Source organism: Clytia hemisphaerica, unplaced genomic scaffold, assembly GCF_902728285.1.
Source record: "Clytia hemisphaerica strain Z4C2 unplaced genomic scaffold, Clytia hemisphaerica genome assembly, whole genome shotgun sequence".
Lineage (NCBI taxonomy): Eukaryota > Metazoa > Cnidaria > Hydrozoa > Leptothecata > Clytiidae > Clytia > Clytia hemisphaerica.
In genome coordinates, this window is record NW_027104095.1 from 184,574 (window position 1) to 201,937 (window position 17,364).

Here is a 17,364-nt window from a genome sequence, read left to right on the forward strand (position 1 = left end):
GAGCAGTTGACCGAATGTTTGTAAACATAGAATTTTTTTCATAACAGTTATTTGGGGTGTCGGAATTAGGCAGGGCTGTCGGATTTAGGACCACTCACGTTTTTTAGAGGAGAACACAACGATTTAGCTAGGACCTACTAGGCGAAGGGAAGTCAGGTATTAGTTTACCGTTACCCGCCCGCATGTGTTTGAGGTACCGCTTAAAAATTTTCATTATTTCTATTTTTTTTCACATCAAATATGAAAAACATCAATACATGACTTACCAATGGCTCTGAACGGCATGAAGTCATCTTGCGTACGCATCCTCTTACAAAGTGTTCACGCAACTGATTTCATCCACACGCTTTGTATCATTGCTACTTGCGCCCCCAATGTGAAACAAAGGATACGAGTGCGCGCGCTTCGAAAAGAAGCGTTTTTATCCTCAGGTAATTTATATTGAAGGTGTATAACTTAATAGTATAGACACTTGCAGCGCGTGGGAGAGATAATGAAATTTTGCCGCATCGAATTTTGAATTCATTGTATATAACAGTAAACTAATACCTAACTTCCCTTCGCCCTAGGCTTTGTCATATTCAAGTGTAAAACTCCTGCTCTTTGGGATATGCTCTTATTTTAAATATTGAAATTCTCTGGATAAATCGCATGCGGACACTGAACTAAGGTTTTAATGAAACAATAGAGGGTTTCGAACCCCAAGCCAATCAGCCACGCGAGGACCCTCCCGGCGTTCTGGAACAGCTAAAAAACACTATTTTTCTCTCCGGAGCCCTTCCGGTGCTTCCAGAGCAAGTGATTTTTAACACATTTTAAAGTAAAAAACCTTTTAAACATGGTTACAAAAGAAAAACTGTTCTCAATGTCAACTTATATTTCTCAGATCGGATAGGATGTTACTCTGACTGTCAGTTCCGCATTTGATTACTCCATTCTATTTGTTTTGGCTGGAAATTTTCTGCTCTGTATTACCAAAATAAAACCCTAATACTCAAGTCAATACTCTAAAGTAAAGTTAGAAAAACGCAGCAAGATTTGCAGTGTTGTTATGTGTGCATGCTAATTTGGGAGAATGTTAGCGTGCCAATTTGAACAAAACTTATTTATAGGCAACATCTAAGGGGTCACTTACAAATCGATTTTAGGTTGACGTTTTTTTTTTCAAATCTAGAGACATCGATTTTTCATTCCATGTCAAATATTACTTCTCTTCATGTTTCTTTTTGATTGCTTCGTCTGTTTTGAAAACCAAAACAAAACGGACCCATATAGTGTGAACCCTCCCCCCTTTTTCTTTTTTTAAGAGCTGGGATCCAACTTTTAGTGCTTTATAGGGGGGATAGGAGATTTTCCGAATAAAATGGGGGGTTTGAGATTTTAGGGGGGGGGGTCAAGTAAAAATAGGGGGGATAACAACTTTTGGTCAAAATATCTATCATATTTATATTGATTTAGATATTTGGTATGGGACAACTAAAAAACAAGTGTAGATAGCTAAATCTTTGCCTGCGGCACCATGTTAAACTCTTTTTTTTCATATAATTTTTTATACAAATTTCAATGTTTTCGGTTTTGAATGACTGGTGGACTGCTGCTGTCAATAGCACGGGTTCGAAATTTTTTTTAAATAGGGGGATACACATATAGGGGGATGAAATAAAAATGGGGGGTTCAGACCTCTCTGCACACTATGGGCCCAATGTTTATGTCTTCTTTTAGTTTGAATGAAGGATTAATTCTAAACCTTTTCTTTGTTTATGTGCAACATATTTTTCAAAATCTGGCAAGGAATTTTACTTTCAATCTGGTGTTTGTGTAAAAAACCAAGCGATTCATACCTTTTAATGGGAAACAAGTGGCTTTATTTCACATTCAGGATTTTTGGGCCTATTCCCTCCAGATTTTGAAATCAATGGTTCTGGCCTCTTCTTTAACTATGTCCGTATTATTTAGATTATAATTCTTTTTTTAGGAAACTTGTAATTTCTCAGGAAAATTGTGATTTCAACAATGTACGATTTAAATGTGTATTCTATGGGAATTTCTTTTAGTTGTAACAGTTTTCAACTTTTATCAGGAAATCTAAGGGCAGCTTTATGACAATATTTTCTTTCTTATAGTCCAAAGATCGAATGATGAGAGGTGCTAGGAGAGGCTGTCTACGTTTAAAGGTAGGTGTTTATTCATTGATGAGAAAAGTAATTATTTTCAAGTTACTCTTTTCTAGACTTACTCTTAGGTTCCAAATAAACGGGGGGGTTCGAATAAACGGGGGGTTGGAAGATTTTCTAGATTTTAATAAATGGGGGGGACCTAATTCCCGGGGGGGTTGGAAATTGTAACCCAAAAATAAGGTAAAAATAGGCTAAAATCAGGCTATTTAGAGCAAAATAAGGGGCCTTCTCTTTGACAGCTGAAAATATTCTTAGAGATTAATAAACGGGGGGGGGGCCCTAATAACGTCCGGGGGGGGGTTGGAAAATTTTCGAAAAATTAACAAGCGGGGGCCCCGTTTATTTGGAACCTAAGAGTACTCTATGATTATATGCCTTTCTTTTATTAAATATTTCCTGACTCTTAAGTGTTCCATGTATAAGTTTTTAAAAATTATTTAGATAGTTTTGGATGTAAGATTTCACTGATGCAGAGATCCCACTCGGCATGTTTTTCATGATTTTCATGATTTTTGCAAATTTGGCATTTTTCATGGTTTTTAGCATGTTTTGGATCATTTTGGCATGTTTTTAAGAGATAGCTCAAAATAGCACTTTCAGCCCCCCAAAATGCTAAAATTTTCTCACTTGCCCAACCATGGTGGGCAACGTTAAATATTATCTTAAGTTTTCAATAAATACCATTGACAGAAATGTTAAAACAAGGATGTGTCAGGCAGGGGGGATCCATCTTTTCCAATGCTTTATAAGGAGGTAGGAGATTTCCCGAAAAAAATGGGGGGTTTAAGATTTTAGGGGGGGGGGGGTAAAATAAAATATGGGGTTTAGGGGTTTTTTCTCCGTTCAAGCTCTACTTTATAAAACAAGTAGCCAATTTTTGGAAGTTTTGTCAAGACTACATGTCACTGAACCACCTCATTATTCTTCCAGGGTTTAGACAGGTCCATGACCTCGGCAAAACACAGGGTTTTTTTAAAGCACCAATTTTTAAAATGTCTCTTACTTTATAGCTTGTATTCTAGTGTCTGGATATACATGATTTTTAAATATTTCTCCTTTGGGGCCAACCTTGGTTTTTTCAGGAACACGGCTCCCTCTAAGCTAAAATTTGTTATATTTATTATATTTTTCCTACATTTCAATCAGTTATTTTCTATTTAGTTTTCAACCCTTGAAAAGACACTTTTTTTGCATCTTGAAAATCATAAACTTTTCCTATTGTCCAACCATGATGGGCTACATTTTAAATTGCAGCCTTTGATTGATTAATAAATTCCAAGTGAAATGATTTCTACTTATGTTTGTGATATTTATTAGATTATATATCGATTTCTCATCATGTCTACATCACTGTTTTTAGGTACGGGAAACACGGGGACTTCGTTGATTAATAACTCTACTTTTTAGCGTGTTTTTCATGTTTTTCCATTTAAAATTAGCATTATTTAGCATTTTTTTCTGCTCTTTTTGGCATTTTTCCATGCATGTTTTTTCAAAAATGCCAGTGGGATCTCTGCTGATGATGGCACTTGAACAAGTTCGAAACATTTGAAATAAATTTTTACGTCTTTACAACAAGCAAGAAAAAGCTTCTGTCATTTAAAGTTAAACCTATGAAAATTCAAAATTCGTTTTTATTCATGGAGGTTCTTTTAAAAGGATATACTTTAGGCGTACAAACTTTCGCGAGCAAATACTTTCGCGAGGACGAAAAATCGCGAAATTCACGACATTTACTTTCGCGAATTTAACGGAAAAATATTTTTCGCAAGCATAAACTTTCGCGAATCAAGACGTAAAATTGAGAATTTTCACATGAAAAAATGGCTTAGAAACACAAATACTTCTTGGGTTGACTTGAAACATTTGTCCTTTGACTTATTAGTCTTTTAGCAGGCTATAAAAAGTGCCACAAAAGTTACATTTTATTCAAAGTTTGAAGTTTTACAGATTTTCTATTTTTTCAAGAATTTTTCGCGAGCATAAACTTTCGCGAATGGCCCTTCCTAGAATTTTTAAAGACATTTACTTTCGCGAAAAGGGCCAAAATTTGCGAAATAAGTACCTTCCAATATTGTTTGATATTTGCTATTTTTAATATAACAATTTGTGTAATTTATGTATTTATATTAAAATATCAAATTACCATCAAACCATATTTTTGCACTTAATACACAAAGGTACTCCATCCTCTTTACTCGATATTGAACTTATGTCCCCCTTTTATTACAGGGTGGTGTTGTTGGAATCAATGATGAGGATGATAGTACATTCACAATCACCTGTGATCATAGAACTTTCCACTTTCAAGGTAAACATTTTACACTTTGAATCATCTGAGATTCATTCATCCTACTGTTTTTTCATTTGATAGGTCAATTTTCAACATTTTCAAGCACTTGCACTTTCTGAACATAACTATAGATCTAATGAACAGAATTCGATATTAAATGACCCATCAAAGTTTATCCCCGTTTGTTGATAATTCTCACCATTCCCACCCAGATGAGATGGAGTTTTTATAAGATACTTTGATAATTGGTCATTTGAAGTAATAAAAATGACGCGTTCTTTAGAAAAAGTAACAAAATTGTTTTATTACTGGTTAACGACCAACCAAATCAAATAAGAGCTTGTAAAAACTCCATTTCACCCCTTCCCATCAGTGGTAGGTCCCATTTTTTAGCTAAATAAATTTTGGAAAATTTCGACTTTCCACCTCGTTATGATGGAGTAGAATCCATTCCCTGACGAAACACAATTAATGATTATATCCTGTTACAAATAAAACTGGTACAGGTTTTATTTCCTCTATCTTCAGGTTGCCTCCCTAGGATTCGAACATTTATACATAAAAACCCACAATTTTTCAAATCTAGCGCTATCTTGTTTAAGAATAAAGCAGTATCAAACTTACCATATTATTTGGCTTCTCCAGAAATTTTCAGTACCCTCCCTCACCCCCATGTTTATCCGACCTGAAAAAAATCAGCTCCTGGATGTTCAAGTTGATAGAAGGTTGTATTTTGTCCTGTACCCCCTGGATACACCCCCTTCTCACAGACCCGGTAGGGCATTACTCTTAGGTTCCAAATAAACGCCCCCCCCCCTGCTTGTTAATTTTTCGCTGAGGATTTAAATTCTTTTGTTTTCAAGTCAGAAAATTCAGTGAAGACGGGAAAAATAGCGCAAAAATTGGAGTGTAATTTCCCACTGGGGACGATATTTTGGCCAATTTTTCCAGTGAGAAGGGGGTCCCAATGGGTCTGTGAGAAGGGGATGTCTGGATATTTAAGTATTTTGTCTTGTACCCCCTGGATGTCCTCTCCCTCTTATAAAGGTCCTACCCCCTGGATATCCAGGTAGCATTGTAAGCCCTTGATATCTGATATCCTCAAAGGGCACGGACTATTTCTCGAAAAGCCCATTGTTCATTTTCACTTTCATTTCTAACTTCTTCAGCGCAAGATTCTGAAGAGCGTAGAAAGTGGGTGAAGAACCTTGAAGAAACCATTCTCAAACATTCTGGTGATGGTATTCTCAGTTCCTTTGATAATGCTTCCATGACAGAAGAAGAGCTCAATCGCAAGATGCAAGAAGCAGAAGCCTATTTCAGGATATTAACACAGCAAGTCAAGGTTTGGATCTATCTTTTTCAAAGAGATGGTTCATAGTCAGCGCCTTGAACCAGGAATTAGCTGTTAAAATTCTCGCTCCTTTATACAATTCAGTCCTTAGATAGCCAAGAAGGCTGGTGACCCAATTGAAAGGCTGCCTAAAAGTCCTAGATTAAAGTAAAATATCGACTCTCATCTACCTCACATCTGATTTGTGGATCCAATTTTAAATTTTTGTTTTCCCAAGAACTTAACAGCCCTAACTTTTTTCTATGATCATGTTCCTTTTGGATAATAATGACTTGCTTCTTTTCTTTTATTTATGGTCTTGATTCAGTTCATAAAATGCCTTTGACTCTATTTTTATGTTTAGCTGGTGTTAGACTGACAGAAATATTACAGAATCTATTTTGTGTTTTTGATACTGTAAGATAACTTTTTATGGTAATATCTTTGTTCTTCTTTTTCTCAGAAAATGGAATCACAGATAAACCATTCAAGTAACATGAAAGCTGAGGTATATCCGAAAATTTCGAAAATCTATGAATAGAATGAAAATTTTTACTACAAAAGTTCGTACGAAAGTCATAAAGTTCATGTAGTATATATAGCGTGACAAAGCTTTATGAATCTTAAACGATTTATAAGTTACAATGTTATGAAAACTTGAACTTATTATTTTAAGATTTTTGATCTTGCATATTATAAAACCTCTCTCTATATTTAATGACTATAACTTTTAATGTTAAGACAGATTGGTTTTTGCTTTCATAAAATTGTATTTTTTTTAATTTCTTGGACTTGAGAGACTTAGAGTAGCTCACAAGAAGTTTTTACTCTATTTATAAAAGTAACATGAAGGCTCAGGTGATTTAATCACCTTGTTAATGGTTTCAAAATAAGTCGGTCGTTGTACTCAAATAATTTATGGAAAGGCCTATAGACATTTTCATAAATTACGTCACGAACATCACTTGCTTCGTATTCAAACGATTGCCATGGTACTGTATATGTCTCTTGAGACATTGAATTACTTTTTATGAATAGGAAGTAGTTTTTAATAAAATCCACTTGAAGTTCACCATGGCAATAATTTCAAAACTAGGCAAGTGATGCTCGTAACGTAATTTATGAAAAGGTCTATTACTCTAATGATATTGCTCCAATGCACATTGGGCTCTTCCAGAAAAAATCCGTTCATGGGGGGTGGAGGATGAATTGTCCAGGGGTATTGAAAAAATGCTAAAAAGTTGCAATGTCCAGGGGGTGAATTCCAATGTCCAGGGGTAATTTTTTGTGTCCACGGGGTTGATTTGATGTTTGTCCAGGGGTATAACCCGTGCCCAGGGGGTTGAAAATCAAAATGTCCAGGGGTAATTAATGAAAAAAATAATATATCCTCCACCCCCATGAACGGATTTTTTCTGAAAGAGCCCATTATAATTTTTAATTCTCTATTATCGTTATTTCTGCTTTTTCTTCTTTTAGAGATCTTTTATACTCAAAGACTCGCTAACTGTAAGCTGGAACAATTTATTAAACCCTGTCTATGCAATGTTTATTAACTCTGTTCATAAATTTCTTTTTAAAACCTATTTTCTCATTAAATGTCAAGGTCATCAACGATTTTAGCATTTTGTATACGTCTCGAAATAGTCTATTATGAAGGTCAAAATAATATGGCATTGATGTCTAAAAATTTTAAATGATGTATTATGTTGTCAAAACTTTTATACACGTTTTTTATGAGAAGTTTTTGAAGCCTTCAGATGTTCTTAACTTTTCGGGTTTCAAGCCTCTTATTTGCAGCATTTGGAGTATTTTTTTCCATTTTCCTGAAAAAACAGGTGTTTTAGAGCCCACGAAGCCTTAGAATGTTCTTGACTTGTTCTTAAAGATTTTGGCCACGGCAGCCTTATGTTCTTATAAAAAAGCGTGTATGTAAAGGTCGCAAGGGTTAAGGGAGATCCCTGACCTCTTTTATAAATGGACTTCCTCTTGAGAGAGTTTCACTTCAGCTATGACTTTTTTCCCATCGATCAGATTTCAAGGGAATCATAGCTTTTAAAGTTAAATAAAACGTTCTTTTTCAATTTTTTTAGCAAATGATTGAGACTATGGGACAAACGATCGAGCTTCTGCATAATGCGAAGGTAGGCACAATTTCTTCTTTCGAGATTAATCAGGATTAATTAAAATTCAGAGATTCCATGATTTCCACCCGTCTCAGGGATAATAGTTTCGTTTTGAGTCCTTTAAGTGATTGAAATAATAATATGCAACATGAATATTATAATTCAAAAAGGTTAGGTTATTTAATTTATATTGCCAAGGGAAAATCTTTTAATAATGATGGTTCGCTTTTGAAACTAAAAAGTAGAGGGAAATCAACAACAAGACTTTTTTTAAATCTTCTTTTTAGACATCACTGGCAAAGAAAGTTCCCGTTCCTGTTCTCGACAACCAAAGCCAATCACCAGTAGACATTTCAGATTCGACGATAGATAGTAGTAGCAGTCCTGTACTCCCAGACACAGATGCATCCTCTTCACTAAACGATTCCACGTCCCCTGTCCACCTGGTGGTGTCTAGCAGCAGTGGGCCGAGTGGAAACTCAAGTGCTGATGCAGACATAGTAGAAGAAGCCTGTGAAGTCACTGAAACAACCAAAAACGATATAAATACACAGCAAGCACTAACACAAAATAATACACAAATACCTGGTCCTGTACAGGCTCCAGATGTGGACACCCCTACAATTAATCAGGAGCCTGCTCCCACCTTTCAGCAGCCGGCTCCCAGCCTGAGTTTTATAGAAACAGTCCCTATTTCCTCATACACCAGTAGTGATGAGGAAGACGAAGGAGATGAATTTTTCGATGCAGAGGAAGAAATAGCGGTTGACGATATAGAAAACAGTCTTAAACTTGAGGAGGAAGCTCTCCAACATATGAAAAATCAGCAACACGATAATGGTATCTTAGATATGAATGATGCAATCAGAAATGAAGGTTTACAAAGACAAAGAACAGAATCAACTAAAAGGTAACCCTTAACCTGAGCCTCCTAAGAATCAATAATCTCTGTTTATCATGGGATCCTTGCCCAGGAAGATGGAGGGATCACATTTTGTCTAGCATCGTTAATTTATAATAGAGAATACCTGAATAAATTACTCGCAATGATTTTTCAAGTGGAGAGGGGATATTGGGGAACCTGAAAACATACAGGACACCATGTTTTTATTAAAACAATTTATCATTGGCAATTTATCATTGCAAAGCCACAACACAGGGGTCCTGGGTTCGTCTTCTTGTACAGTTTATAGATACTATTAAAAGCACTAAATCAAGCCTGTCGATCAGTTTGTCTAAGGATTCAGAGAATCAGTAACACTTTTAAAGCTATTATCCGTTTTTCTTTTATAGCAAAACTGCATTTTCAGACGGTAAGCAATGTTAAATTATTTCGTTTTCGCTTGTCATATAATGTAGAAGGCTTATTCAGCGGCGGATCTGAGGATTTTTATGACGGAGCGTCTTTATTTCCTTATAAGGTCAAAAGAAACACTCTCTGTCATGAATTATGAACCCCGCTTAGATTCGCCTTTATCTGTAAAGAGTTCCATTGTTCCTAAGCTAAACGTGAGGTCTGGATATGAAGTCGCTTTATTTGAATTGGTAATTCGGATTATTTAGCCTTTAAAATTCAAAGAATTTATTATGAGAAAGACTCAGAGCAAATTGCTGTATGTAGGCCTCTTCTCTCGCCGATTAAATTTTTGAGTTCTACTAGAGGAATTATTTATCTAGTATCGACACCTAGTTTGCTATATTTATACAATATGATCATCGATACATAAAAGATTTCGTTTTATGGAGAAGTTTGTTAAGTTATACTTTTTCCTTGTTTTGTAGAAGAATACGATATCGGTCGTGATGATGAAGACGACGAAGAAGGTTTGTTTACGACGGTTTCCGAGGTTTTTCGCACACGGGAACTTACTTTCGCGCGAACTAGTTTTCGCGGGAACTAATTTTCGCGTTTTTGGGTGTCTACCGCGAAAATTAGTTCCGTTAAATTCAATCTCTACTAGAAAATCTTGAAAAACCTCTAGGAATACGAGAAAGTGGGGGGAGTCAACCGCGAAAATAAGTTCCGCAAAATGCGCCAATTTAATACCCTTGTACCCCAAAAATAAGTCCCAGATAAATAGAGCAACTACCTTTCTCAACACACGGCGGGTGAAGCAACAATGCGCTTTGCTGAAATTAGACCACAGTAGAAACCTTGGTTTTCCTTGTTGAAGTATTTTGACACTGCGATGGCTTCAAAATTTCAAGACTTAAACTTCAAGACTTCTTAAAGATGGCGCATGATTTTGCTTCAGATAAGGATGGAGAAGTTCCACTTAGTGCTTTGTTTAATATATTATATATGGTCATTCAGGCTTGGCAATAAGCTTGTCTACTGTAACTTGCGCAGGCCTGGCGAAAGCGGGGAGAGTCACTGGGGAGTTGCACGAAGCCTGTCGGCATTGATGGAGAAAATATTCGAGTTAAAAAAAAAAAGATTCCTAAATGTAATTCGAATGTTTTACTACCATCGTGGTATTATGAATATCCAGTAAAGTTATTACGTAACCTTGCTAGATCTCTATTATGTTTATCTTTGTACTGTACTCTGTTTCTTCAGCTGGAGTCTTAGAAACGTATCATATTTAACTAGCACTGGATTTTTGATATAGTAAAACTTTCCTTCTTTTATAACTTTTGAAATGACATTGATAAACTGATATTAACGACGAAGCTATCTTTTCTCGCCTGATTTGATAACTGGACTTTCTTTCGTTTGCAATCAACGTGTTTGATGACTCGAATTATTAACGCAAAATTAGTCTTACGTTACCATTCGTTGAAGTCAGTTTTCGATAATTTGCCTTTGATTTGATATTTTTCCGTATTTCTTTAAAAGCTTTTAAAGGCTTCTTACACTGCACAATAATATTTACTTTGTACACTACTTAGACTAGTAAACCACGTCGTTGTATTTCGCTGCAGATTAAACTTTCAATGGGATCTATTTTTTTTTATATGTTTTCTGAATACAACGACTAGTTCCAAAAGGCGCTATTTACTAAATAAACGGTGGAGTGCTTTTTCTACCGCGGCGGAGTGCTCACTCAAAACAGCGCACTCACTCTCACGGATTAGAATAAAAAATTAAACAAAACTCGGTACTTTTTATACTTTATTATTATGTTTTTTTATGACACTCTTAAAAAACTTGTTTCTTATTTTGTTAAATGAGAGGTGTTTTATCATCTTGTGCAATATTTGGATATACAATTTAATTCACTCAAATCAAAACAAACTCACATCCTGATTATTTTTTGATTTTAATGTATTATAAAAGAAGGTGAGTACAATGGAATATCAGTCATTTTAGAAACTTTTTTATTTTGAAAAAAATGAAAGTACTTGAAACAAGATACCAACAACAAGACAAGTAGTTAAATAAAACTATTCACAAAAAGTATGATTTGTTTGTCTGAATGAAAAGAATATATACTGAACTGTACCTACCAGCTATAGATACTCCAAAACAAAAATATTCATCATGTAAGAGGAAAAATCTCTTTCAAAAGAAAAAGATGAACATTTTTTAGAGAAACAACATCAAAAATATAAAAGATCAGGGGATCAGGGGCCACTGCAGGCATAAGAAAACTTTTTTTTTTATAGAAGCCAAAAAGAAAAATATTTTCAAAAAAGCAACAGCTTTTACAAAACATAAAATTATATGTATTTGTTCATATTGACCTCCAATTTTGCTATAAAAATTATATATAGTACAGTATACCTACATAAAATTACTTCCAAATCCAAGTAGATTGTTTTTAAATTGGCAAAAATCCAATCAAAATTTTCATAAATTTTATAAGTATATAAGCAGTATAAGCTTTGAAAGACTTTCACAGTAGGTATAAACTTCAGTCTGAACGTGTTCAACAACACCAGGGGACAACAAAAATTACAAGGTAGAAGTATGCTCCGGGGGAGGAGGGGGCACTAACCTTGACAACCGACGGGGATGTGCCCTGCGCTGGAGTTTGAGAAGTAGACCCTGTGAGATATGAATGTTTGGTAAATTTGGGACTATTTCAGAACGATAAATGATTCAATCGAAAAAAATCTGTAAAGTGGCAAAAATGACTTAAAGTAGAAGAAAAATTCAAATATTTTCTAATATTTCTAATATTCTCACTGTAAAAATTGTCTAAAATGACCCAAAATCGACCCAGTCAGGGTTACTATCTTGAAAATTAGTACAAATTTGGCACCCTATCATATATCTCTAGAGTCTGAAAAAGGGACCCTGATCAGCGGCATGTCCCCATACTTAATTTTGCCTAAGTGCCCCCTCGAAGTCTTCCAGTAGTGAAAACCCAAAACATCCTCGTACATCTAACAATTTCAAGGTAGTGAAATCCAGCTAAACAACGGCCGGGCTTCCGAAAACCCAGAAAACCAGTCATCTCAATGTAAAATGTTGTTATTTTCATTCACAAATAGAACCAAGATGTGTCCCACTGGTCAGCTTGTCAGAATATTGTTTTCGTATAAAAAGCATTCAATTTTTAAAAATTCCAAATTACTACTTTCACTTTTCATCATTTCCACACCATGTATCGCACCACCAAAAATGTTATATAAATACCATACTTTCCATCTTAATTTTTGAGGATTTCTGTAGCCATTTCAGAGTTACATTCTCTGGGATAAGGTTATCAAGTTTAACTTGTATTATAGAAAAAGCAGTGATCTGTTACCCAATGAATGTGAGCATAAACATATTGAACATTCCCTGCAAAAAGTATCCTGCATGCAGTCATGGAATCTGTCATATTATCATAAATACTGCACTTGTACTATAGATTTACCAACGTACCAAGCCAACAAAATTTCAAAGAAGACAGTGTTAAAACATGTCATGAATGTTTATAACCATACATAATCAAAAAATCTTTCAATCACAACAATCACATGAAAAAGTGAAAGTATAATCCATATAAAAGTTTGTTTGTTTTTTGAATATATCAACATCCCAACCAAGCCAAAAACAATGTATGAATAAAGTATCTCAGATAGAGAATGCCAAGACAGTTTAAATCTGTGTTTATAAACATTTAAAAGCATTAAAAATCTTCTCTTCTCAGTTTTGCAAAGAAGTTGGAGAAGTCCTCGCCACGTTTTTCTGTTTGTGTTTATATATTTTTTCTCATCCATAACTCTGAGAAACTCAAATATTGCGATGAGAATAGAAGAAAAAATAAGCCGTGTCCATTCATTTTATCTTCCCTCTTTTTCGAGGGAACGTTGCCTGAGATTAGATTGAAGCAAAATCCCGTATTGCACCGTTTGGAACTAGTCTGTCTTTCCAATCCACTCTCCCGCGGCAATTTTCTATTTTTTATAAGAAATCTTTATTATAAGCACTATTCCCGCGTTGCTGTGTTCAAGGAAAGACAGACGCTTGCTAGTCTATACACTACTGTGCGAAAATTACATTGTTAAATATTGCCGCCGACATAAAGTGCAGTTTAAGTAGCCTTTTTTACCTCCCATTTCCGGTGATCATTTGTGTTAATGTTTGTAAAACCAATTTGTGCACATGGTGTCTTGACAACAATTTGTTATGATTTGAATGCATCCATCACCAAGGGTTTCTACTTATCTCCACGTCTTAACTGAAGCAAAAATGTTCGCATGTTTTAAAAAGCTGTTTTCTTTTGTTAGGAAAGTTGTTAGAAGTTATGAATACAAAATTCATCTTTAATAGACATTTACAATGTTTTTGGAAAAGCGATGTATGGCTACTGAGAATGCTTGATATTTATGTGTTTTCTTTGGAACTTCAGTAAAATTATGTAATTATAACTACATGGCATAGAAAGAAAGCTCAACAATTCCTTGTTCTTAAAGGAAAATTATATTACGTTTTTTTATAAGAACAAATGGCTTCGATATTAAAAAACAACTGAGAACATTTTATTAACATGTTTTTTCTTGCGGGCTCTAAAACACCCTATTTCTTAGGAAAACGGACAAAATTGCTCACAGAAAGGTAAAAATAAGAACATGTTAATGACATTTTTAGGCTTGAAATCTAAAAAGTTAAAAACATCCAAAGGCTTTAAAACTTTTGGATGTTCTTATATAAAAAACGTCTATACAGGTTCTTATATAAAAAGACTTGTACGTGTGCAGTTTAGTCTACATTAATAGACGAATTATCGGTAGAAAATTGTTAATCTACTTTTTAATTAATGTTGTGTTGTTAATAAGAGAGCTTTTTATAAACTAACACTATTTGAAAATCTACTTACTAGTCTACATGTCAACCAAACCAAAACAAAGCTCAAGCACACACAGACTATACAGCATAATCATTAAAGAGGTGTTTTTAAATTATGAAGTGACTCCTCTGCACATAATACTATCTAATTCTACCACCTTAGTTTGTTGTTGATAGCCTGTAGTAGTTATGGTGGCATATTAAAATGTGCGAACTGCTAGTTCTTTTGAGAAAGTTCACCCATACAAGCCAATTGAAATACAATTGGAATGAAACAGTCTTGTTGGAACCACAGATCTATAAAGGCCGATGGGCTAGATGTCGGACTTTATGCCATCACAGGCATGAAAACCCGCTAAGCTTCTGATTGGTCAAGCGCTGAAATCCTACTGTAATGTCACGTGACCTAGGTAGGATTTCCTGCCTAACCACGGCACACTTTTCAGCCGAACCACGACATCTAGCCTTTCGGGCTTTATAAATCATAAATCTATGGTTGGAACTTTGGCGTGGTTTTTGTTATTAGCTAAATTCTTAACCGCAGCTTTGTATGCAAAAGTATTGCTTGAACCATGCTTGAACCTTCAAATTGATGAAAATGTTTAAAATCAGCTGATTATTTTATTTTATGTTAACTCATCGTTTTATCGATGGATAGTGCCATTTTGATGGTGCGATTTTTATTAACGAGGTCTTTCTCTTTATTTTCTTTTGCATACTTTGTATTTTAAGCACAGTGTACTTTTGCAGTTGAAAACTCTCCATCTAAATCTAATGAACTTTTTCGAATCAGCACTTTATACTCCATTAGATCGTCTGATATGCTTACAGTATTCTACTAGTGTAAGGGTGATGAAACCTTTAATTACTTTATTTCTAATGTATGTATAGTAAGTTTTCCTAATGTTGACAGCTCACTTCTAGTCTTGACACCCTTCTTTAGGGGCAAGAAAGACTCTAACACCCCTGTCTCACAGCCCCGGTGGAACTTTTGCTCAGTGGGGATAAAAATTCCTATTGAAATTCCTTTGTTCCAAGGTTAAACAATTCAGTGGGGATGGTTTTGAAGTGCAATTTTTAAACATTGAATTTCGAATGGGGATGAAATAAAAGTTAGTTTTCAAGAGGGGCTGAAATTCTAAGGTATTTTCCCACCGGGGAACGAAATTTTTGTCAATCTTTCCTGTGGGGCTTGGCTCCCAGCGGGTCTGTGACACAGGGATATATTCTACATCGTCTGATATGCTTACTCCAGCGTAATGGTTGCTATCTCTAAAGAGGGGCGACGGAATTTGGAGGGGTTTGTTTAGATTAGACCACATTATGGTACACATCTAAATTTTTAACTGGACCTTTTTATCTTATAATTTGGTCATGTTAATGTCTGATTGAATGTGTAGGAGAAAAATAATCATTATTTGTTCAAACGTAAATATCGATGAAATACGCTACACTTTGATTTCTCTCTTTTTTTTGGAAGAAGAACTTTTTCCAGGGCAATAAAAAACGAAGGATTAAGATATTGTTTGTTTTTAAGTTTTCAGAGAAACATCTTCCTTTTTTCAAGGTTTCCAAACCGCTCCAAACAATATTTACCAGACCAAATCAAAGCTTCTTTTTAATGAGCTCTTTTCACTACATAGCTTTGTCAAGTCAATGTCATTTTCCTCTTTCTGTATTACAAGGTTTATTTTCTTCTGAAAACCCTTGAACGCCCCCTGCTTGCGGTTCTTCTTCTTTTGAAGGATTCGTTTTTTCCTTTAAAAAATTATGGTTTTTCAACAAAAGAATTAATATTAAATGACTTGACAAAGCCTCTATCCAGGTCGATTATAAAAATCAAAGTTTTAATTTCAATTCAACCAAGAATCAAGGTCATATAAAAATCAGACAGTCTTTTATTCAGCAAAAAACAGTTTTGAATTTGTGGTTCACGAGGGGAAATTTTTCTTGCAGGACCTAATAATAGTCTTGTTTGTTTAGCTACAGGTACAGTCCCAGAGTCACAATAGCCAAGGGAATGGTGAATTTTATAGAAATTATTAGTACAACAAAGGGAGAAACTTAAATTCACGGATTCACGGAGAGAGTCACTGGATTCTTTCCACGAATCGAATTTTCATGAGATTTCGCGAGATTTCACACGAACAAATTGTTCAATCCTCTACAGCTTTTATTTCAGAAAGTCACTGATAGTTTATGGTTGGTATTTCCAAACTTACACAAAAAAAAGATTCTTTCCACTGAACCTTTTCCTTAAAAGTTGTTTCACGAAGATAAAAATCTTATGATTTCAATATCTGAAAATTATGGGAAGACATATGATTAAAAATCAAAATTCTCTTGAGATGCATCAAAGAGAAAAGGAAGATGACACCCTTGAAATTGAGGAAGGTTAGTTTAATATCTGCTCGTGGAAGTTATGAATATATTCCAAATCTTGAGAATGGTGGGGCTTACCTTGGTTGGTATAATTTACATGTTTCCCTCACTGACCTTTATATACCCTGGACCAAGCTTCTCAATCCCAGCCACGCAAAATCTTTGATCGGAGTTTTTAGAAAAGTGGTACCCTAATGGCGGCACTACTCGATAGCGGTGTAAATGCATCGAGAGCGCTAGGTCTACTTTTCCTCAAATTCCTTTTATGATGTAGCGACGTTAGACGTTAATTTTTAACATTGCAATTCCAAAAAAACTCCAATCAAAGATGGCGGATATTGCTTGGTCCTGGGATATTTAAAGGTCAGTGGTTTCCCTAAAGGAAAAGGCGAACTACTCCAACCAAAAACCATAAAAATCGTCAATGTTGCCCTTTTTCCGTCGGTGATATTGGTGTTTGAAAAAAAGTGTCAAAGTGTTTCGGTGTCAAACTTGCTACGTGGTGAAGAAATAAGGATCTTAGGAACTTTTTGATGTCGTTGTTGACGTTGAACTAAGAAAAATTCGTCGGTATTTCGGTGCTCCTGACCCATGTATGTCCCTCCCTTTTTTAATACACGGGTTTTTGAACACTTTGATGGTCTGCAATGTTTTTATGTGTTTTGATTTAAATTATCAAATGACGTCAGTTCTTTGAAACGGCACTGCAATGACTTGATGTTATGTCTTCCTAGATTTCTGGTTGAAATACTTACATACGATACGGTGCCGAGGAAAGACATTGTTCGTCTTGTACATACAAGTTCTCAAACTGCCAAGAATCCCTTTTA

General features: G+C 35.1%; 1 protein-coding gene across 1 annotated transcript in view; it reads left to right on the plus strand.

Annotated features, from left to right (window-relative positions):
* LOC136812868 (oxysterol-binding protein-related protein 9-like) overlaps positions 1-17,364 on the plus strand; it is a 35,173-nt gene that overhangs the window by 3,751 nt on the left and 14,058 nt on the right. The window contains exons 2-10 of the mRNA XM_067069393.1: positions 2,124-2,174; positions 4,410-4,488; positions 5,640-5,815; positions 6,267-6,311; positions 7,283-7,312; positions 7,897-7,947; positions 8,217-8,839; positions 9,223-9,242; positions 9,712-9,753. Of these exons, the coding sequence (XP_066925494.1) occupies positions 2,124-2,174; positions 4,410-4,488; positions 5,640-5,815; positions 6,267-6,311; positions 7,283-7,312; positions 7,897-7,947; positions 8,217-8,839; positions 9,223-9,242; positions 9,712-9,753 (1,117 nt within the window). The remainder of the gene's footprint in view (positions 1-2,123; positions 2,175-4,409; positions 4,489-5,639; positions 5,816-6,266; positions 6,312-7,282; positions 7,313-7,896; positions 7,948-8,216; positions 8,840-9,222; positions 9,243-9,711; positions 9,754-17,364) is intronic.